This window comes from Platichthys flesus, chromosome 21 (genome assembly GCF_949316205.1).
Source record: "Platichthys flesus chromosome 21, fPlaFle2.1, whole genome shotgun sequence".
Lineage (NCBI taxonomy): Eukaryota > Metazoa > Chordata > Actinopteri > Pleuronectiformes > Pleuronectidae > Platichthys > Platichthys flesus.
Window position 1 is genome coordinate 3,175,956 of NC_084965.1, and position 23,338 is coordinate 3,199,293.

At 43.9% G+C, this 23,338-nt stretch overlaps 1 protein-coding gene across 2 annotated transcripts in view; it reads right to left on the reverse strand.

Annotated features, from left to right (window-relative positions):
- Positions 1 to 236: 236 nt before the first annotated feature.
- Positions 237 to 23,338, reverse strand: part of cnksr2a (connector enhancer of kinase suppressor of Ras 2a) — a 35,261-nt gene continuing 12,159 nt past the window's right edge. Inside the window, exons 4-24 of one of the 2 annotated variants that reach the window (XM_062379915.1) lie at positions 19,202 to 19,289; positions 18,580 to 18,621; positions 16,955 to 17,074; positions 16,577 to 16,636; positions 16,189 to 16,257; positions 15,248 to 15,394; positions 14,395 to 14,507; positions 14,103 to 14,257; positions 13,299 to 13,388; positions 11,582 to 11,796; positions 9,814 to 9,865; positions 7,493 to 7,668; positions 6,807 to 6,880; positions 6,628 to 6,699; positions 6,010 to 6,077; positions 5,752 to 5,849; positions 5,020 to 5,238; positions 4,798 to 4,939; positions 4,420 to 4,644; positions 3,509 to 3,696; positions 237 to 1,693 (exon numbers count right to left, since the gene is read on the reverse strand). In XM_062379915.1, coding sequence (XP_062235899.1) covers positions 1,493 to 1,693; positions 3,509 to 3,696; positions 4,420 to 4,644; positions 4,798 to 4,939; positions 5,020 to 5,238; positions 5,752 to 5,849; positions 6,010 to 6,077; positions 6,628 to 6,699; positions 6,807 to 6,880; positions 7,493 to 7,668; positions 9,814 to 9,865; positions 11,582 to 11,796; positions 13,299 to 13,388; positions 14,103 to 14,257; positions 14,395 to 14,507; positions 15,248 to 15,394; positions 16,189 to 16,257; positions 16,577 to 16,636; positions 16,955 to 17,074; positions 18,580 to 18,621; positions 19,202 to 19,289 — 2,614 coding nt within the window. In that variant the 3' untranslated portion in view covers positions 237 to 1,492. Of the gene's footprint in view, positions 1,694 to 3,508; positions 3,697 to 4,419; positions 4,645 to 4,797; positions 4,940 to 5,019; positions 5,239 to 5,751; positions 5,853 to 6,009; positions 6,078 to 6,627; positions 6,700 to 6,806; positions 6,881 to 7,492; positions 7,669 to 9,813; positions 9,866 to 11,581; positions 11,797 to 13,298; positions 13,389 to 14,102; positions 14,258 to 14,394; positions 14,508 to 15,247; positions 15,395 to 16,188; positions 16,258 to 16,576; positions 16,637 to 16,954; positions 17,075 to 18,579; positions 18,622 to 19,201; positions 19,290 to 23,338 lie in introns of both variants that reach the window. The other variant, XM_062379914.1, reaches the window with a different exon arrangement.

Genomic DNA, 23,338 nt, shown 5'->3' on the forward strand with positions numbered 1-23,338 from the left:
TCTGAGGAAACATCCACCCTGGGAAACCTTAACACTGCTAGATAAAGAATAATCAGTGAAACTATCAGAGGATATAAGTGCTTTTATAAAAGGAATAAACTCAACGTGACAGAAACTAGATCAAGAAAGGAATTGAAAGAATCCAGTCTGCTGCTTTTGAAGGTTCTTCTTTTATGTGTGCTGCCTTGAATGTTGTCTGCTCTCAGAAAAAATGGTAAAAACCTTCTTTAACTTTCTTCAATTTCATACATCCGGATATTCAAAATGTCATGAAAATTTACTCTATGGCTTGAAAGCAACTGGAGACTTTCCCTCCTCGTTTTCTAACTGATATTTATACGTTATATTAGCCTAAAAACAACCAACACAGGTTCCTGAATGCAACATGAACAGTGTTAAAGAGTTCTGAGGGTGGTTGTTCCTCTAAATGTTTCCTTATCGAGTGTGCATGCTCCAGGTCCAGCCGAGCACAGAACAAATCTCTACCGAACCAGAACAAGTCTCTAAAACTAGATAGAAACTAATTCTAAGCAGATTTTTTTTTTAAACAATGAACCCATTGTTCTCTGCTGTAATTGTCACTCTACAGAAAAGTATCGTCACAGACATCGAGTGTGAAGCTGCGTTTCCACCTCAGGAAGTTTCCCCCGAGAACTAGGATCCTTGGTTTGAACCCCTTCGTCTCCACCGCTGGGACCTGGGTCCAAATTTAGTTCAGGGAAAAAAAGATGGAACACTGAATATCCGCAGTAACTCATAAAATCAGTTTCCTTTCCATAAGTTCGGAATCCATTTTGTTACTCGTTCTCTTCTTTTTTCCAAATCATATGAATCTCATCCGAGTTTGTTGTGGCTTGATTTATATTGCGTCATCATCATCGGACAGTCTCATGCAGTATCGCCACCTGGTGGACTGGAATTGAACAGCTTGTTGTAGCTGTCGGTTTTTAAAACATCAGCAGGATAATTTGGTCTTCGGAGCACGGTGGAAACGCAGGCAGACAACGCGGCTTAAGGCATGATGGGAAACCATGTATGAGGCTATTTGACCACTGTCGTACTGGCACAAGAAGCAGAATGAGACACTGTGATGGCAGCTCATGGACACGCGGCTCGGAAATTTGTCCCCGTCAAAAAGGAACCAGGAGACAAACATCTTCCAGAGAAAGTCGAGTCAATCCCTTATATCCACGGGTTTGAGCCTAAAGAGCGCAGAAGCAAACACTTAATGCTTTACAGCCGCTGCAGTGGTTCAACCAATCAGCTCGTTGACATGACGGCGTCTTCCCAGAAAAATGTCCTATTGCACTTGAACGCCGTGGAGTCCTGAATCAGGTCGTCCTCACGTCCCTCTTTAGAGACAGTCCGTCGCTGATCGAAACATCGGCTGCAGCTTGGTCAACTCGTACCAGAATTGGGAAATGAGGAGCTTAAGTTGTACTGTGTGCGGTTCTGTGTGTGCATGTGTGTGTCTGTGTGTGTACGTTACAGGTCAGACATGGGTCTCGATGTAGGAGTGTGTGTGAGAGAGCGAGGGGGTCAGTGGGGGCGGGCCGGGGTCTGATTCAGCGGCGGGCTCTGGCTCTTGAGAGAACAGCTCCTGATAGGCTCTCTTCCACTCCTGGAACTCAGCCGATGACAGCTGGGGATTGGCCAACAGCCTGTCAATCAACGCTAGCTCCCCCTCCCTGTCCTATGGGGATGCAGAAACACAGGAGGAGCGGGTCACTTTTAAAATTGTTCCTTTTAAACCAGTGTTCTTTAAAAAACGCAGACAAACGAAAAGCAGGACACACACTTAAAGGGATACACCGGTTGTGGTGGGATTTGACATCATAGAGTTGGTCGACAATTATTACGTCGACAAAGTTTGTTAATCAGCAGAGATAAGGCAGATTATCATTGAACTAAATTATAATGTAGTAAAATCAAAGAGATTATCTATTTCTAGCTGCTTTAATACCAAATTATAAGTAAGGTACATTTCATAAATGGTTTATTAGTTACTGTTGTGCAGTAAATAAATTAGTTATTTTTAATTAGAAAAACAGCTCTTTAATTTGTCAGGAAGCCACAGGTGGAAATAATCAACATGGATTAATGTATTATTAATTATGATGGATCAAATAAACTTACATCTGTTAAATAAGATCATAAAAGAAAATATAGAAGGGTCACACTTTTGTCAGGAAGCCACAGAAAAATAATCGATTATTATACACTTATTGTAAAAACCTTTCTATTATTTACTTTCCTATTTAAATTGACCAATTTTCTCTTTTGTTTGGGTTCAGTTTTGAAACATGAAATTTGCATCTTGGTTGTTTCCAGAGCAACTGGAGCAGATGAGTTATGGCTGCTGTCCTCACACATAAAACAGAATCTCTCGTAAATGGCGGTTGTGTGTAGAGGCTGACTTTGTCGTCCGCTGTGTGGTCTCGTTATTTTTCATCCCAGCGCCCCCTGAAACTCGGTGTATTCCTTTGAGGAGACGCAGGACAGGGCACAGACATGTAAGCTCCTCCACCTGACGCGTACCGGCAGACACGGGGAACAGCCAAAGCCACAGATCCTCCCCCAGGGAACAGCCAAAGTAGCTACAGGCACAAGGGACCCCCCCTCCCACCCCCTTGCCAAACCGTACCTGTCCACGAACCCGGAGGAGGCGACAGAGATACAAACTCCAGAGACAAGGAGAAACAACAGCCACAGCAGAAAGGAAGCCGAGCCACTTACAGCCCCCCCCCCCCCCTCGGAGGAACATAACCATAGCTCACGAAGCACGAAGCCACAGATGGCTGCTCGACGGAGCTCGAGAGAAAAGACTCACAACAAAACCGAGGAGACAGACTAAGACAGATGACACCACTAAAACTAACAAAACAGAGACATTCTGCAGCACGGCTCAGTGTGTGTGTCTCTCTGTGTGTGTGTGTGTGTGCATATGCGTAAATTATGGTCAGAAAATGAACAGTGAATCACAACCAGCTCCTTTAAAGTGAGATGCATCAGCCTCACACACAAATAAAAACATTCACACTGAAGGAGGGAGTAAAGGATTTGAATTCATCTGTTTCTGTGCAAATGTTTGATGTTTTAAATGTGACATGTTGCAAATCTAAAGTTTTCCGTTAATAGAAAAAACACAATTTTGATTTATGTAATTTCAGAAAATACACCAAATATTCTCAGCCAGTGGTGGGAGGTAACAAGGTACATTTATTTACTGGTACTTTTCACTTTTACTTTTATTACTTACACCAGCAAATATCGGTATTTTCTACTCCCCTTCATCTGTTGTTACATGTTCACACTGTGAACCGAGACTCATTATTGTCTATTTATTTGCAATTTTCCTTTGAAAATTGTCTGAGTACCTACTCCACCACTGCTGAAAGCATCCAAATGGCAAAACAGGGCTTTTATTTTGTAAGTGTAAGTGTCGGTGCACATTCACTCCTCCTGGTGTGTGTGTGTCTACACCGTGAGGAGACGAGCATGAACCGACCTTCAGTGTGGAGGTCAGGATCCTCAGGCGATGCAAGCGATCGTTGAGCTGAGGGTCGGCGGCCCGTCTGAGGAACGACTGCCTGAACTCCGACTGACCTTTGGCCTCCGACCCGCGACCTAGAGGGCAAACGCCGCTCTGCTCGCAGGCCCGGAACAGGTCGCCGAGGGACGCACCTTCACTGCCGCCTGCAATGGAGAAAGAGACTCGCACGTTTCAATCAAACCCTCCTATACCTCCTCTGGGTCACAAGATTTAAAGTTAAGGTTTCGTATATCTGAGGGGATTGATTTCTCAGAGCAGCCACTAGAGGGCAGCACTGCACACGACAACACACCGACTACATGACGTCAGCTAAACACAGAGACATTACTAATGATGGTAAGATTCCTGTTCAGCCTCAGGGGCGTCTTCTCCACTTGTTCCATTTCCTCTGCTTCACCATGATTATTATACTTCATCGTTCGGTTCTTAATTCTCTCTGATAATTCTCCTGATTACATAAATTAGTCTTGTTTACTATTTCAGTTACTTCCTGTACGCTGCTGGACTCACCTTGGCAACCAGTGCACCCACGTCTCATTAGCCTCATTAGACGAGTGTGTGACTGGAGTGTGTGTGTGTGTGTGTGTGTGTGTGTGTGTGTGTGTGTGTTACCCTACTTGATACCGACAATGATTATAACGTGTGTGTCCGCCCCAGAGCGTTTTTTATTTCTGGAACATGTATTGACGTCAACGTCTTCACCTTAAAAAATCTTTTCAGTCTCTGCTGGCTGTCAAGACACATTTCTGCTTTCACCTGACGGCCACCAGCCCCACCCCCCCCCCCCCCCCCCCCGCACACCCCCCACACACACACAGACACACATTACAGCACTACACCACATGCATGATCCTGGATGGACTCACCATTGTACGTTAGCTGCACTTCTTTGGCAGGGGGCGTGAGCAGTGTGTGTAGGTTGCTGTCTCTCGGCAGCGTGAAGCTGCGGGGTTTCCCTCCCTGGGTTGCCATAGGGATCAGCCTCTGCATGGCCATGGGCAGCGGGACATTCCTCTGAGCCGGGAGAGTGTACACGGCTCCGACCGGCATGGTGCCGCCTCCGGGACCGGGCTCGGCAAACACTGCGTCCTCTGTGGTAACAGAAGACACAAAACATCACTCTGTGCTCTGTGTCAGAATTTGGGATTTAACTTAAAAATCATATTCTTCTATCGTTAAATAGGTAGTTCAGCCTCCTGATGAATATCTTTTTTGTCCAGTTGTGTCCACGAAGAGGACGTTACCTAACGGCCCTGTTTGTAGGTAGTGCAGTCCGGCCTCGGTCAGCGGCGTCTCGATCAGGTCCTGCCAAGAACGTCTCTGAGAAGACGACGAGCGGCCCGGGGAGCCCGTCTCGCTGCTGCCCCCCGCAGGACTGGAACGGTACTGTGAGCCGAGACAGACAAAAAGTTTAGTAATCGAGAATAAATTAATCTAAACGTTTGATGCATGACACCATCACACACCTCTACAGGATCACATCTGTACTGCACGTCACTGCTGCTGCTGCCCCCTGGCTTTCTCCCGCTGTGCATGGTGCCTCCCCCTAGGGGACCAGGGTGGTACTGCGGCTCGGCGGCCACGGCGGGTGGCTCGCCACACAGGAAGTCCTCCTGGGAGGAGCGTGAGCGAGACGTCTCCGTGGAAGAGAGTCGAGTGGTTCTGCCTTCCAAGTAGGCACTCATCTGACGGGGGGAGAGGAACGAGTAAGGATCATTGACACACTTCAAAAAGGATGTGATGATTTCCGAAGGGGGGGCGAGTTGATTGGATGAGTGTGTGAGGGGACGTATAAGAAACAGGAAAGAAGAGGGTATGAGTGTGTTTGAGATTTTGCAGAAAAGCCAAACAACACAGACTCCTGATTATCATGATTTCCAATTATTATCTCAAACACACAGTTGTCGAGCTGGTGGTGCTGACATAGCTGTGATTGTTTTAGTTTTCCAGTTTGTCCGAGGCTGCGAAGAAAGAAAACAAAACGCCTCGAGACAAAGACGTTAAATGTAGAGCAACCAGATTCGGAGCCAATTATAGCGACAATTATCCCAAATGTGGCCTTAACGACCCCCTGAGGGTTTAATGGGCGATAAATTCAGCTGATAAAATGGACCGTGAAGAAGCACTGAGCAGGATTTTTGCCTTCACGTACAGTACGAGCTTTATGTGAGACCATGATACAGTTGTGTGTGACTCACTAATGGAGGCCGTGGGTAGGTATCATACGGAGGTGGGGGGCTGTCCTGCTTGGGGCTGGAGGTGGTGTCCTCCTCATGCTCGCTCTCACTCCAGTAATCTGCTGGAAACCCACACAACAAACTGTCAGAAACACAAGATCTCATCTATTCATGATCTTCAGGAGTTATCATCCAAAGATCTTAAAGACACCACAGGAGGTAGAAAATAAACTAAAATTAATTTACTGTTTGTGTTTGATAGATTTGAAACGCCCTCACCCTGCTCCTGACGCATCCTCTCACGCTCAGCGTAGCCCAGAGCCGCCATGTTGAGACGACTCAGCCATCTAACAGGAGAACACAGCATCCAGACAGAAACTCAAGTTTACATTTACCAAACTAATAAACACATGTAAATAAATAAACTGAAACTGCTTTGGGAAAAAAGTGACTAAGCAAAATTAGGTACAATCAATAGACGACTGTACTTTTTGAGTAAACAAACATCTTTTTTAATTGCATAAGCTGTTTTAAAAAGTATTTATGTCCAAATGTATCTTAAAATTCTACAAGCAAGTTGATAAGATGGTTGAGGAGCTCAGTTTATTATTTGTTTTTCCCTCTAAACAAGTGAAATCAACTAATTAACTTGATCTCAGCTGCACTTTTCTACGAGCACATATTATATTTTCGCCCTCTGAGGAAATATATCGCAAATGTTTTCAGAACCACTCGTCCAATATAAACTCAGGCCCCTTTCCATTATTTATGAAATGAAACGTTTATTTTCCAGATGTGTTTGGTGAAGGTAAACAGGAAGCTGCTCTCCTGCCACACACAGCGGGGAGTTTGCCCCCTGGCACGACCTCGGTCCATGTTTAGCACAAACTGCTTTACCTGTTCATGTCGTCCACTCCATCTGCTGCAAAGTAGAAGCTCTTGACCTTGGGGTGACACGCTTTGAAAGCACTAGTGAAGCAGAGGGGGGTATTTTTTTTAAGAGCACATACAGTAAAATGCACATACAAAAGTAAATACACATAAATATGCAATAGACCTTTTCAACATGCACTTACTACTTCTTGCGACATTCACTGGCCCGGTCGATCTTGAACTCTGGAAGACTCACAAAACCCTCGGCCTTCTCATCCTGAACACAGAAATTAACAATATTAATTTAAAGAAAGGAAAACGCTAAAGGGAAATGACAGATTAACGAAAATCCAAAGTATATTTTAATTCTAACTGTTAAACTATGGCCTTGTGGCTCTAAGTGTCACGCTATCTTTCAAAACAAAAGCCTGGAGCTTTCAGAATAATAAATAAATAACGAAATTTCATGGACGGTCATAGTTGCCCCATTGGATTAAATTGTAGTTTTTCTAAGAACCTTTCATTTGCACCCACATTTATAAACATAGGACCTAAGTTGAAATATACAGGACTGGATTGAAGTGAGGAGCTCAAATTACAGATCATGAGATGTGTGAAGATTCTGGATGTACCACTGAGATCTACTACGAGTATGTCAAACACTATTTTGTTTTGCCCGGAACTCGTCAGAGAGAATTTCTTCTGCCTCCTGATGGTTGACAACATCATCATGCGTTTTTTTTTGCAAACAGAAATGAAGGACGTGTTGATTTGCATATAGAGCAGGGAAGTGAGATCTAATCAAAAAGAGTGAACGGACATAATAGGAGCCGCCCCCGCCTGTGATTGGATCGCCCAGGGTCTCGGTGTAAACCTTCCCCAGCCTCACCTCCTCGTTGATGTACCAGTACAGGCAGTTGTCCTTCAGAACAAACCAGTACTTCTTCCACTTCTGGGAGAAATAACCCTTGGCGTCTCTCTTTCTCCAGAGCCAGCCCTCGCAGTCTCCTCTGCCCAGCGCCTTGCAGGAAACACGCCTCCGACTCAGGGAGGCCAAACCACGTCCTGGAACGCCACGCGGCAAAGAGAACACAAATCAGAACAGCAGCTCATTTTTAGCCCTTTTGTCGTGGTGTGAAAATAAGCATTCATAAATGTCCTAATGTTCCACTGATTCTTAGCAAGATTTCCCGAGCCTGGATGTGATGGAGCACTGCAGCACTGCAGTGAGGTGAGAGGTGTTTAATACAAACTGCCTTTTTCCTTCTGGCATAAAAGCCCTGTAACATTTTTTCTCAGCAGGCTCCTCATTAGAGATTACCGAGCAGAGCTGGCTCCCAGTTGCTGGAGAAACTTTTATTGTGCTGCATCCTAAAAAAAGGCTTGCAACTCAATATTCCATTTATTTTCTGCGGCGCTGGAAAGTGCAGCGTGTGGTGCATCTGTAGACGAGAGAACTTTCTTCGACGGTGCAGGAGGCAAGAGAATTAAAGCTCAAACGTGAAAAGAGGAGAATATGGAGATGATTAATAACTTATAAACTCAGAGAGAGAAGAATCTGTAAGTCAAACAGAGATAATTTGCTTTTTGTGCAGCAGCCTCAGCTCCGACTAATAAACTGATACCATCACTAAAAGCTCCCGGCTGAGAGGGGGAGACTTATTTTAGAAAATAAAGATTCTCTCAGCCTGGAGAGAAGAAGTCACTAATATTTCATTACCTGCTTGACAAAGCGGCTGCTCGCTGCACTTAAAGCACCGATTCATCTTCATTTTTATAAACTTCGCCCGCAGTGAACAAACGTGGCCATCGTGTAAAAAATGGCAGATGGAGCTGAAGCCTTCTGAGTTTCTCACGACGGCAGATGGTGAAACGAGGGAAAGGCCAGTGGGAGAAAAAACAAACACGTCCAACATGTTGATCTCTGTGGACGGTTCGGTCAAAGAGGAGGGAAGTTGCGAAAAAGGACAATCGGGGGGGAAATTAACCAAAAAGAATAAATAGAAAATAAAGCAAATCCTAATTGTGTGAACCTTTTGTACAAGAGTTAAGAAAAAACTGGCAAAACTGTGATTTTTGAGAAACATTTGACCGAAACACGAGTCGATTTTTGTGCCTTCTCACGTAAAAATAAATGCTGAGTCACTGGATTCATCATATGGACTAAATGTACAGTACAAAGCAAACAGTCCAATCTGGACTCACTAGAAAAATCTGTGAAATGAGCGACGACGTGTTAAAATGCAAATTGGCTGCATGTGAGGAATTTTTTTTTTGTCCTGACGACAAAATGATTTGGTTGCAGAGGCTCGAGCTGAAGCAGATAAATAATTGAACATCTCCAGCAGGATAAAGTCCCAGCGGGTAGAGGATATAGATCTGAGCGGTCGCTGAAGTTTTAATTTACGTTTCACCGATTGAAGGAAACAAGAAAACTGTGATTTATTACCACCAGTATATATTTCGATGCACGGTATGAATAGATTGTTAAGTTAATGTGCCAAAAAGACAGTATGAGAGTGAAGTTGACAGATAATTACTCATTTGATGACTCACTTGTTACAAAAGATTTTGCAAAAGAATGAACAATGATAGCATTTTGAGCAGCAGCGCCCTTTACAAAACAGAGTCTATCACTCGGTGGATATTACCCATGATTCCCGGCTTCCTGAACGAGAGGCTGCTATCTACAAAGGTTGCATGGAGTTGCTTTCACATGGAAATATACCAGATATGCAGTAGCTCCATCTTAAAGCCATTTTGGGAAATTATGACAGCTTTTGTCTCAGCTTTGTGACATGTATTGCTAAATCTCGAAGACAAATATACATCCCTTCTATAAATCCTATGCACTGTAGCCTGGTAGAAATTGATGCAGTAAATAAAAGCAGAAAAATGTGATTAAACACGTCACTGAGTCAAACCGAGCAGAAACAGAAAACTCTAAATAATGTATTTGTGTGAAAACTGATATTTTTTCTACAAATCAATACGTGTCGGAGATTTTTCCTCCGTTTTCTTCCTGACTGCACAGATGTTTCCAGGAAGCAGCAGCTCTCGTACTTTAACACAGCGTCCATTAGTTCCCCCCCCCCCCCCCCCCCCCCCCCCCGAGGGAGAGAAGCAGTGAATGACCACAGCTGGCGAGCATCTGGGCGTGACGGCAACTTCTGCTCACGCTGAACCGAAGCGTCTGGCTTTCCCGCTTACCTTTATTCTTCTTCCTGGTCTTGGACTGCAGAGAGGAAGACTGCTGGTATGTCTGTGAGGAAGAGAGAGAGTGAGAGAGAGAGAGAGAGAGAGAGAGAGAGAGAGAGCGAGAGGGTCATCAGGATGAGTCAGTGGCCTTTGTTTGCTGCAAAGGATCATGGGACATAAAAGATGACAGAAAAAAACGAACTCAGAGGGAAAGTCGCTCTCTCGTTATCTCTCCCTCACACACACACATGGGGGGGTGAAAAAAGTCGACCTCATGTTGGACTTCAGCTCTCACACGTCTAAACTTAGAAACGGATGGAGGGAGAAGTGGCACGACGTCCAGGTGATGGAGGACAGGTGAGAAAAAACAGTTCAGGGCCTCGGGGATGAAACGGAGACAAATGTGTGAAGGACAATCACCATGTGACTTCCTTTTCTCCGAGCTGCCACAGCGCCGGTTAGTTCACGCGTCAGCTCATAACTTTCAATTTATTGTCCTGAGAATAATCCGGTACTTAGCAGTGAAGTACCAGGACAAAGGTTGTATTAGATATAATGAGGGCTCCTGCTGCAGCTAACGCTTTCTGAATCTCCCTTATAATTAGAACAGAACTGTGGGCATTACTTGGAAACATCTGAGTAATTAACAGCTGATTCCTGGAAAGTATGACGTAGGTTTTAAGGCAATTTGCAGGAAAATGAAGGACCAGAAAAAATAATAATTACCTAACTTATTTCTACAATTTCTACTGACATATTTGGACTTTTAATAGTGAAAAATTAAATCCCAACACATGTGCATCATGTTTGTGGGTTCAGATTCGACAGTTGTGAGTCAAAGGAGGAGGAGGACGTCCAGCCCCTGCAGTGTCTTCTCCTCACGTGGCTGCAACTACCCTCATCTTTACGTGGTGACCTCTCCACGGGTCAGATCGACCCCAGACGAGCGCCCGTGTCACTATATTACACATGTCAGAACCTGGAGCTCGGCCATTCGCGGCCCCGCGCTCAGCAAGACAGATGACACGGACCCGCCCACACCCGCTGACACGCCATCTGCCATCCCAGCACCGAGGCTCACGGTAAACACGCAGTGGTACAAGGCGGCGGCGGCAGGCCCACACATGCAAACACGTTTTAATTTCCGAAGAGATGCTGTCAAGATGTATAAGGTCGCCGCCGGCCGCAGTGATGGCGTGGGCGGGGGAGCGGCGAGCTCAGACGGACAGGCCGGGAGGACAGGTGTCATGGAAGTGACGGGGGGGGGGGTAAATAACAAGTCAGCATTCGCTCGGATCACACGTCACTACCGGGCTTTTCATCAGGGGGGAAATATCTTATATATTTATCACACATCTGGAAACAAGGGGAAGACATGAACTTCAGCTTGATCGTCATTTTCACATGTTGAAGTAAACATATAGGGGAGACAAAAGACCCACAATGCAACATTCAACTGAAAGACAACTGTAAAATATAGATTAACATAACTGCAAAAAAAGCACATGGTCTAAAGGGTGCAAAAAGCACATGGTCTAAAGGGTGCAAGTGAGCAACAGCTCGGCCCGTGAGCGGCTGGCTCGGCTGTAAATAAGGTGCAACGATATATATTTAAATTAAACTCCTGTAAACAGATGAGCTCATTATGTACAAAGCACAACATTCTCTATCTGTACAGGTCTGCTATTATATAGAACTCACGGCATATAATAAATAATTTCACCTGTTGATATATACTATAAAAATATATGTTATGTAAAGGAGGAAAAGAAAAAATTACGTGATAGATGGAGGCGGGGTCTTTGGGCGGGGAATCCCTCTGATTTGTCTGCAGGACATAGTGGGAGGGGCTTTGGCTGTGGTGGCTCCGCCTCTTGGCTCGTTTGGTCGTGTCATTGGTCCGTTTGCCCGGCCGAGCCGTGTGGGAGGAGTAGTCGTCGGAGCCGGTCCGCTCGTCGGCACCGGGCAGCCCCACGTAGCGCATGAGTGACGCCTCTGTTCAGACACACAATCAATGAATCAGACTCAATGATGATCTTTTGTTTTATTATTTATATTCTGTCACATGCTGTTTAATCATGGCCTCCTGTAGAGAGGTTTATAATCTCAGTGAGGTTCCTACAGGGTAAATTAGACTAATTTCAAAATTATGAAAGTCGAAATGTCAGATCACTCGAGGATTCTTCAAGATAAGACGACTGGTGTTTAAAATGATTTATAATATAGTATACAAATTGAGTAAAGACATCGACCTTTAATAAGATTATTGTAAATTTGCCAATTTTCTAGTTTTAATCTTTGAAAATATCATGTTAATTTGTGCTTGAAGAGTGAGAAATATGATTTTCATAACTACCTGTTGGACGTTAAAGCATCGACTTTATTTCTCAGATCTGTTTCTAGGTGCTGCTTTTTATCTAATCGACAATCTTTTCAAGAAAACACAAATATGGAGGATCAGTTCTGATCCGGCCCTTTGTTACTCGTCTTCCCTGTTGTCTCTCTATAATCTTCCCCGTCAATAAAGAAACTTGAATGCACATAAAGCCTTGTTTGTCATATTTCCTGTTGCGGTAAATCTCTCACATATTATTCGTGCCCCCACGTTTTACACCAATGAGAGATCGAGGTGGAATTAGTTGGATCCATAATCTGCTTGTGAACGTGCTCGTGCATGTTGACGTGTGCGACTGAGTGTTTATTGAACCTGTTCACAGACGCACTCTGTTGAAGAGTCCTCCATCTTGTTTTTTCTTTTTCCACCAACTACTTTCCACCGGAGAGGAAACCCAGGTTTCTCTCTCTCTCTCTCTCTCTCTGTCTCTCTCTCTCTCTCTCTCTCTCTCTCTCTCTCTCTCTCTCTCTCTCTCTCTCTCTCTCTCTCTCTCTCTCTCTCTCTCTCTCTCTCTCTCTCTCTCTCTCTCTCTCTCTCTCTCTCTCTCTCTCTCTCTCTCTCTCTCTCTCTCTCTCTCTCTCTCTCTCTTCAACGGTACCCACCCTCATGTCCTCCCCTGGTTGCTAGGCAGCGGCCAGAGGAGAGTGAGACACCGAGAGGAGCTGCTGTCAGCGTCGCCATGGCAACTGTGTGAGGGATTCAGGTGGAGGTCGGGGGGGGGAACCGTTATTTATTTCATTTTTATTTTTCCTTCTTTCTTTCCTTTCTCCACCATGTCATCTCTCTCTTCCTTTCTTTCTTTCTTTCTTTCTTTCATTCGTTCCCTCACTTTTATTCTTCCTCTCTTTTCTTTTCTCCTCCTTTGTGCCGACGCTCCACTTTTCTTTTCATCTCCTCGTCCCCTGATATTTAATTTCTCTGTGATGCTCATCATACAGAGAATTAGAGAAAGAGATTGGAGGTGCATTGATCTCCACACAGACACAGATCTATTCATAATACATAGCGATGGGAACATTTAATAGACTCTTAACAGGCTCTTCAGCAGGTGCACACACACACACACAAACAAACACACAAACACACATGCCACACAACTCACCTCTGCGACTTTCTCTGTTGAGCTTGGCTGGGTCTTCATAGTCGCCCACCCAGTTACACTCCACAGGCATGGAGATGGGCCTCAGCCTGCCTACACACACACAGACACACACACACACACACACACACACACACACAAAACATAAATTTAAATGTCCAAGACAGGAATCTGCTGGGACACATTGTCTTCTCTTGCATCCATTTAATTACAAGATGCAACAGGTCTTCATTTATCGATGTGTAATAACTGCTCTCTGCGCCGTCATAACTTTTATATTCTTCCTTTTATATTCTTCCTTTTATCAAACTCTCTTTAAGCCGGACTCGCACTCTGTACGATTTGACTCGACCCCTGAGACTAGTTTGAGAGTTTCAGCTTTGTCGTGCAGTGTCCAGGGCTCTCTGGGACCAATCAGATCATAGCTTCTAACACGTCTGGGGCCAATGGTTCAATGTGAGCAGTCAGGTCGTAGATGGACGATCAGACTTTACAGTACAAATTACTCAAACAGTGTGAGATTAAAATATAAAACATTTCTAAAGACCAACAGCGTGTGTCCATCTTTTTTTTGAATTGTCTGCAAATGAACCAGTGATTTTAAAATCTTCATTTGTCTTATTGTGATTTGACGATTTTTCTCTTTTCTCTTCTGGGACTTCAAGGTTTTTTATGATTCTTGTAAAGTCCTTTAATTTGTGACATCATCTTCTAAAACCTCATCAACCACAGAGTTGTTGTTTATTATTTTAAATTCAGCCGGACGAGATCGATCTCCTCACATTCTCGATCATCCCGTGACTTTACCATATGTGGGCGTGGTGCAGTACACAGGCTCCTCCTCTTCCTGCCGGCGGGACTCCTGGTCCAGGAAGGAGTTCGGTGACTCGGAGCGTTTGGCGAGGCTGACGACGCCATGGTTACGAGAAGCCTCGTCTCCAGACAGGGCTCCCGTCTCGTCTCTATGGCAACAGCAGAGGCACAATTACCAGGAAAAAGAGAAAAACATGTTCATCAAATTCAGAGCTGCTCTCTTCAGTCTATGTTCTATGTTCTACGTGTTATAAGATGTTTTATCTTTGAGACACAGACACAGTACCTGGGTGTGTAGGGCTCAGCGGGCGGGGGGGGGATGAAGAGGTCGTGGAGGGCCGAGGTCTTGGTGGGTGTGCCTGAGGGAGTGCCGGAGCCGCTGCCTGGACTTCTGGTTGGCTGAAGACAAGAACAACAAGTGAACAACACAACAACACAACCAGTGAGGTTGTCAGAAGAAGCAGATTCAAGTTTAGACAAAAGTCATATTTACGTGAAGATGTAAACAAAACTCCTGAAGCAAACTGACATTTAAAATGAGCTTCTTTAAATTTAGATAATGTCCCAAAATACAAATGGCACCCAGATTGCACATATTCATAGATACCAGTGTCCAAAATATGCTTGATTTTATTCATCATAACACATGAATCACTCCTTGGGAAACTGGTGCAAATGTCAAAAAAACGTCCTGTTTAACAAAGTAAAAGAAAGTGAACTTTAATGGGCTCTTTCTCAGCCCCTGTCCCATCCTTCCACTAAGTTCTGTGGAAACATGTTCAGTAGGTTTTGCATAATCCAGCTCACAAACAAAGATAGAACATCGATGGTGGAGGTGGATGTGGCATCAGAGGTTTTCCCTCGTGTTTGTGATTGTGCAGATAATCTGTGTTAATGATGATATGACTCATAATTCACCAGAGCATGGGGGAATGTGGGTGGAGGGTTGTCATCACCGCTCCCTTCCCATTCAGTCCGGTGCATTTCAGCTGGCAAACCAAAAACCATGCTGAACCACAAAACCCTGACCCAATTACACACTTTGGCTGCCGCCGTGCTGGGAGCACGAGCACCGCCGGGACTCATGTGGGCCGGCGTGGCGCTTTAATAAAGTCTATAAAAGGTAGAGCTGGCCCCACCTGAAGAGCCAGGGGTTTCCAGCGCATGTTCTTCAGCAGGGCGGGGGCGGAGCTGAGCGTGCTCTGCGGACGCTTCTTCAGGGTCAGGGACACGACGCCCTTATCGGACCTCAGCGAGCCGACCAGGTTACGCAGCTGCCAGCCCACCTGTGGATGGGAGGGGACAGTGGGAAATATCTTGATCTGGATAATGAAGAATAAAAAAATCACAACCCCGAATTATACACAGTGTTTGTGTTCTTGAGTTCTGTCCACGTCGTGATCGCATCGGGCTTGTTGAGCCTCCTGTGCCAGGCAAATGGGTGTGGAGGTGGAGAGTCTATCTATAGAGCTTTCATGTGATGTAACCTGCCCTCAATTCAAAAACAATCGCTTCTTATCATTTATTCCTCCTCATTTCAACAGAACTTTACCAACGCTTCTGTTTGTGGGAGATTTATGACCAAAAACATCCTGTAGACGAGAACAGGAACAGGTTGTTTGTTGTTGGAGGCAATAACTTCCTCATTAAAACCAAGGAGCAGCTCTTTAAATTGCATTTGCTCCACTGATCTGAGATGTGATCGTGATGCAGCCCGAGCTGCAGGAAGGGTCAGAGGAGCTGATTACGTTAACAGAAATGCACGATGCGTCTTCACCTTTGTAAACTAAGGGCACAATCTGCAACACAGATGCGAACAGAGCGGTGGCTCAACCAATAAACGTCAACACGCCGAATTCTAAACGAGATGCATCAGCAGGGATTTATCTTTTCTGACGATGTTAACTCTCTCAGCTCTGCAGCAGAGAAGATCTGTTGGTATGTTTTTCCTGCTGTGATGTCAATGCTTCAAAACTCCAACAGCAGCAAAAGAGTCCAAACTACTTAATTAGCAGCAAAAAACTTAAACAATATTAAAATACATATTTAAACACACAGACACACACTGTAAGAAACCCACCACAGTCTGGTGATTGACTTGAATGACTTCATCTCCTGCATGGATCTTCTTACAGCGGTCGGCCGGAGACTACAGAGCCAGAGAGAGAGAAAGAGAGAGAGAGAGAGAGAGAGAGAGAGAGAGAGAGAGAGAGAGAACAAAAAAACATGAAATGATCTGAACTTATTGATCTATGAACACAATAGAGAGCAAGTTTCACAACAGATCGCACTTAGATAGGTTGTAACACAACAGAGGAGACTGACAGTTCTGCAGATATCCTGAGGGAGACTGTTTTGTGTATCTTACGATCTCCGTCTGGAGGTGAATCTACTTCACTGGGTATTTATTTATGTCACAGATTCGGTGTTTGTCTGTAATTTATGATGTGAAGGGTTTTGATCCTCACCCCTTCAGTGGTTCCCGTGATCACGTGCAGGCCGTCGTAGGTCGACTTGATGTACATTCCCTGATGGACAGAAGAACAGAGAAGAAGAAGGTTTCGTTAAATTCAGGTCAACAAGGAAAAAGTCCACGAATTTTAACTTCATTTGGAGAAATTCGGCAAACAGGAGTTAGTTCATCGTGATAAACAGATGGTGGCGCTAAATCCCCAGTCAGGTGTAATTTAACCATTGAAGAAGAGGAAAGACAAGATGGTTAAACTGGGATTCTTTCAAGTTAAATAGTTGCAACGTTGATGTCCATAAGAAAGAGTTCAGATTCAAGCTCCTCTACAGTTTCCACGTTCAGTACAAACCAGCTCTGTGTCAAACAGGGTCATTACCAGGCCATCAGAGGATTTGATGTTGGTGAGGTGAACCAGCTCCAGATGAGCCGACTGGGAAACCAGAGGGTCTGATGACACACACACGATGTGCTCACACACCTCGGACAGGGTCTTACACTGTGGAGAAGACGAGGAGGAAGAAGAAGAAGAAGAAGAAGAAGAAGAAGAAGAAGAAGAAGAAGAAGACAGTAAAAACAGGTTCACTAGTGCTGCTTTATCAAGAAAGCACAATATGAAAAACTTGTAACATAGATTTGTCAAAATATGACATTTTTTAAATATTAACTGGTCTTGTTTCTTTATTTATTTTAACATTTTAAGTATTATGATTTCCTCCATATGTCGATACAACAGCTGCAACAGCTCTGGTTGATTACTGATGATTGTCGTAGCATTATTTAAAGGGTTAGTTCAAATAACATAAAGAGTAAGTAATAGTAAGTTAAAGTAACTTTAGTTATTTTCTGCAGATTGTATTGCAGATTGCTTTCAGTATTTCTGCCTCCACACTAACGTAATGAAGGTGAATATTTGAAGTATATTATAAAGTGCAATATTTTTACAGACAAAATACACATCATGCTGTTGATAATAGAAAGTTGTCCGAATGAGAAATAATGATGTCTTGTTAATTTTTTTATTTTGGAGTGACACACAGAAGGTGTGAGTTTATTCTCACACTCATGTGTGACACTCATCATGTTTTGGATTTTTGCAGCAGGTGCAGAACCGATTTTGTTTTTCTCCTCATTATATAAACATAATCTCCATCTTGTTGTTTTTTCTTGGTTGTTACCACGAGAGTCGGATTCATCGTCTGTTTCACTGCAGGCACGTCGACTCGTCGTGATGAGGCTCAGGTGAATCTAAGCTCAGAGGCGACGGCACCGGTTCAGCCATTACTGCTCCGCACCGCAGCAATTAGTGATGTTATTAGAGACACCTGTGTCTGCTGCAGAAAGGTCAATTAAAGGAACGCGTCTCTTCAGGAAGCGCCGACCCAGAGAGGACGGGACCTGGCTTCTCCTCTGGGAGGAGGAGGCGCTGGTGAGTCTTTTAAATGGACTTTAAGTTTAACAGACATTTTATTATATTTGGATGAAAACGAATAATACAAATAATTCAAATCCTGCACAAAGCAAAGGTTTCTGCACAATCAGGAGTCATTCCAATTCCAATTCATGTCTCCTTGTTTTATGTTCGAGAACATGTCACTTATAAGATCACTGGTTTTGTAATAACATGTAAATAAAAGCCAATAGCAGCACTAACACAGGCTAATTTGAAAGATGACAGTGCAAGAGAGTTTCCAATATTTTAAGTAAAGTGTGAGAACCTCAAAACAGTACTGAACTACACCACTGTTTGTTCCATCCTGACCAGGCTAGCTGTTTCCCTCTGCTTACAGTCTCTATGCTAAGCTACGCTAATCATCTCCGGGCAGTAGAAAAGTTAAAATAATTGTTTTAATGCTACTGCAATCACCGATCATATTCATTGAAAGACAAGAATAAGAGCTTTAGTTTCTGTTTGTCCACATAAGAATGAAATTTAATTTTAAACTGGATGATTCCAATCAGCAGAGCAGATAAGCGACATCTGGCCGAGGACGCAGGACTTACCACATGAAGGATTTTGTTCTCCGTCTCAAACACGGTACAGTCCTGAGGGACAAGCAGAATTTAATGTAGCGCGAGCAGAACATCCTGTCTTGCACACACACACACACTGACACACAAACACAAAAACACACACCACCCCATCCTGCTGCCACTTCTGTGCACTGTCTAGGCCTCACACTGCTGAACCGCACACCTGCACACACTCTGTACCCTCGCAGATAAAAACACGCCCACACAAACAAATGCATTTATCTTTTTATTCTCTCTCTCATAAACACACACACACACACACACGCACACACACTCACACTCACACACACACACACAACACAACAGCCATGCAAAGACAGAAGGTAAAGACGTAAATAGCAAAGGCTCATTCAAGGATGCAGCAATAGAGTCTGAGGCTGCTGCATCACACACAGACACAAATACACACACACACACACACACACAAACACACACACACACGCACACATTCACACACACTGTTCTTTTGGGGATATGACAACCCTCTGCCTCAGACATGAAGTAGAGGAGAATAAGAACTATCACTCTTCAAAACACACACAAACACACACACACACACACTACGCACAGACACACAAACAATTGCACACACCTGCTGTACAATGGTGGTGAGCTCCAGGCAGAGCTGAATGACATTATTTCGGGTTACTGAGTAGTCTGCCACTGCAGCAAACGGAGACCTGGGAGGAAGAGATAACACAGCGGTGTGTCTCATGATGATTCTGCTGCATTAGATATAATGTGCAGCGAGAGATGGACAGCAGCATTGTTAGAGGGGGGGGGGGGGGGGGGGGCAGACACACAAACACATGACAACAGCGTCTATACACACAAACACAAGAAGTGGAAGTCAGTAGTGGATTTCATGGAAGTTGTGTACGACTCAGTTTCTTCAATCTAACGATTTGCTACTTAGTTTTTTCCTTGTGAAATCAGGAACCAGCATTTAGAGGTTTCCTCGTCCAATCAGCTGGCTGCCAATCACCAAGAGATGTCAATCAAACCAGACACGGCCCCAAAGACCGGCCGCTGATATCTAATGAATTATGAAATTATTTTCAGAAGGACCAGAACACTGATTAGAAGGAGCAGATTTAGGTATAACTCTTTAAGGTAACTTCCGCATTACATTTTAGACCTGGATTATACGTTGAGTTTTAAAAAGTTCAAAATTTTGGTTTCTGTTTTATATCTTAATAAACGTAATATTTGGTATTTGACAATTTGTCAGGTATAATAAGACATTTTAATCCTTTGATTTAGAGGGCTAGGAGAAATTGATGCTCCTCCTGATTTTCCTCCAATTTATTATTCTATTAAGAAACGGATCTGCAGATTAATCAATAATGAAAATAATAACTATTTGTAAACACAACTTTCACCCTACAATAAAAAACGTGTCTTCACAATAAACATCCCTAACCCTGGCAGAGCTGCACGTGTGCACCAGCCTCAGATTGCATTCCACCTAATTAACCACTACAGTTAATTAAAATGATTAATGTTCTGTCCAATGTGAATATGCTCCATGTTTACAAGGTCAGAAAAATGTCAAATACAGCTGCCTCAGTCTCTGCTGTTCCCTGGTCTGTGGACAAAGGCTCTAAATGTCCAGAATGAACATTAATTCTCACAAAAGAAGAACTGTAAAGTGAAATCAGTTTGAGCACTGCAGGCAGACTCGGGGGAACACTGGAGAAAACACCCTCTCGACGTCGTGCCTCTTGAAACTCACAGCAGAGAAGAGGACACAGCTCCGGGTGATGAATGAAGCTGCATTAGAGAACCAGGTAAATGGGCCACCCTGTTCCCAGCGCTCCAATTTACACAGCTCCCACTGACTACTTATCTTCTCAACCCAGGGTTTGGAAACAAACAAACAGAGAGCCGCACAGTTTAGACCTGGATTTTCTTTTGACTAAAATGAACTGGAGGGCGGAACGTTATGTTGCCACTTTGGATTTATTATGCTTAACAGTGCTTTGCCACTGGCCTCATCCATGCTTATTGTGTTTTCGGTGTAGAGAGCACATTCTGCCTGTACATTATGGCTACAAAACCAATATGGTGGTAAAATGACACACAGAGACATGCATCATTACTTTCCACTTGTCATTGTTCTAAAGACCCAGATACAAATTCGGCCAGAGCCTCTCGTGTATGATTTATCTGTGATGTGTGTGTGTGTGATTTGGGTCATCGGTATCGAGGCTGAGTGCTATATATACGCAGGACCTAAGGCAACAAAGACTGTTTGCTCACGCTCAGCCTCCAACCCTGAGACAACACACGGAAAACACAGCTCCGACTATCCAGCGAGAGAAATACCTGCGTCGGACACGCCAGGCAAAACACACCTAAGGTCATTAAGGTCACGGAAAAACCTTTTACACCCGATTGACGCCACCTCTGTCGAATTTAGAGCAAAAATTAGGTCAGATCTGAAAACTTTGACATGATTTAAGATTTGTTTATATTTGGTTGGACGCGTTCTGAGGTCGTCAACTCCGACCTCCAATGTGAGCTGACGTCCATAAATCCACTGAACAGCAGATCTCAGAGAGACGACACTTCTCACAGCCATTCGGCAGCATTACATATCTCAAAGTATTATGGGAACTGTTGCTCCAAAGTGTTTACAGAAAAGGAATATTAATAGTAGTTTGTATTTAGATTTGATATTTTATCATGATTATTATATAGTATTGATATGTTTAACTCTATATAACTTGACGTGAATAGGAACAACTTATTTAAAAGTGGTAATTTGGTGGTAATAATACATTTCAGCATCTTTTTGGAGTCTGGGGTCACATGACATGGAAGCTACTGAAAAAAATCCAATTAAAAGGAAAAAAACCTAAAACTAAAAGGTCAAACAAGAACTTCCTCTCGTCCCTCTAAGGAGTAAACAAGGACATAATAACGATTTCTGCTCGATACAGATCTGAACACATCTTTCTCTTTTTCCAGTGGTGAATATCAAGTGCATGTAAAAGCCATAATACACCTGAAGATTCCCCAAAATAGAAAATGAGTCACTGTTCTCCTCCTCCTCCACATCATCTGATACTTGAAATTCTAACAAAATGAGTTCATGACTTACACAAGACAAAAGCTTGGCAGGACCGACAATCGGTGACTCACACACTTGACACTTGCGTGTGTGCGTCCCAGAATATCAACACGTTAATTCTGTGGTACTCGTCAGTGGGTATTATCGATTCAGTCAATACCACTCAGCCCTGTCCTCCACATTGGATGGAAATGGATAGTCTCCTCATCTACTCTACTGGTTAAATATAGAACTACAACTGCATTTTGAGGCAATCAGCAGAACACACCTCACGTAAAACTCCAGTCTGCCCGGTCCTGTTATTAATTCATAGGCAGATGCTTTCAAATGTGCACATAAAGAAGAAGATGAGGAGTTCAAAGACGCAGAAACACGACTTCCAATTTCAGTCGTCGTTGCAGAGATGAACCCACTTTCCTCCCGACAGCTACAGAGAGGACGGGTTCTCCTCCCGCCCTGCTCGGCGGTCTGATGTCTGCACGGAAACGAAAATTGTGTTTGTCACCACAAAGGAAGAGGAAAGTACATAATGTACATTTAAAGAGACATCGGGGTGTCAGGGGGGAGCGGGTGAAAAGAGAAAATCATCTGCGAAGTATTCGAGGGAGATAGAAGTTCATTTGTAGCTCGGTTTGTGCTAATTTGCCTGAGTTGTAAACCCATTAGGAGGGGGGGGGGCGCAGATTAGGGCCCTAACATGCATGGAAATCATAACCTTTTCTACGTCGTTAGTGTCAACTAATGAATTCAGCACATCGCCCACCACTTGTTTCCCTCGCTCCTTTGCCGTTCTTCAGCAGTGGAAATCGATTCTAGGAGATGATGTTCCTCTGGAATGAAAGCTGCTCTCTGTTCGAGTGCTTGTTAGATCTGCTCGTGTGACCTGGCGCAGCTGGAAAACGCTTGTTTCTCCACAGAGCTGCAGATCTGTTGAGTCTGTCCCTCGCTCTATGTCGCTTTGCCATTCACAGTGGCATCGCTCTTGCGTGGGCGACCCTGTGTGCACTTGCATTAAGTGTGTGTCAGTGCGTGTGGAAGCGTGATGGTGTGCGAGTGTGCGTGGGTGGGATTGTGGACATACGTGTGTGTGTGTGTGTGTCTAAATGGCCTGAGGACAGATGTGGGTGCCTGGCATTTCAAGAACCGATGTCAAAGACCTTTAGTTCAGTATCTGAGCGTCGTGTGCAGGAGATCTCATCGTGTCATGAATAAATGAAGTGACAGAGGAGAAGAGAGCGAAGGAGGAGAGACGTAAAAACATGGAGAGAAAACGGTCGGACATGATCCCTTCGAAAAAAAAAACATATTTCTAAAAAGATGTTAACAAGCAGCAGCTGCAGGAGAGTCGGTGTACACAGAAGCATATGGTAGAGAAAACATACATTCACCAGTGCTGGATCAAAGACAGATCAAAGACAGAGATGAGAACAATATTTATGTTAATCAAATTGTAGTTAATTAAATCATTTAAACTGTAAAATGTAGAGAAATTAAAAAAAACTAAAAATACTAATTTAAGAGTCAAAATCCACTGAAATCCCTTATTGATGTATAGTTTCAGGTTTTTGGAATATTAGATAATATTATAAATAAACCATATTTTCGGGAATACCCTGATCTGCACACATTTGCGTTGTATAACAGTCCATTTAC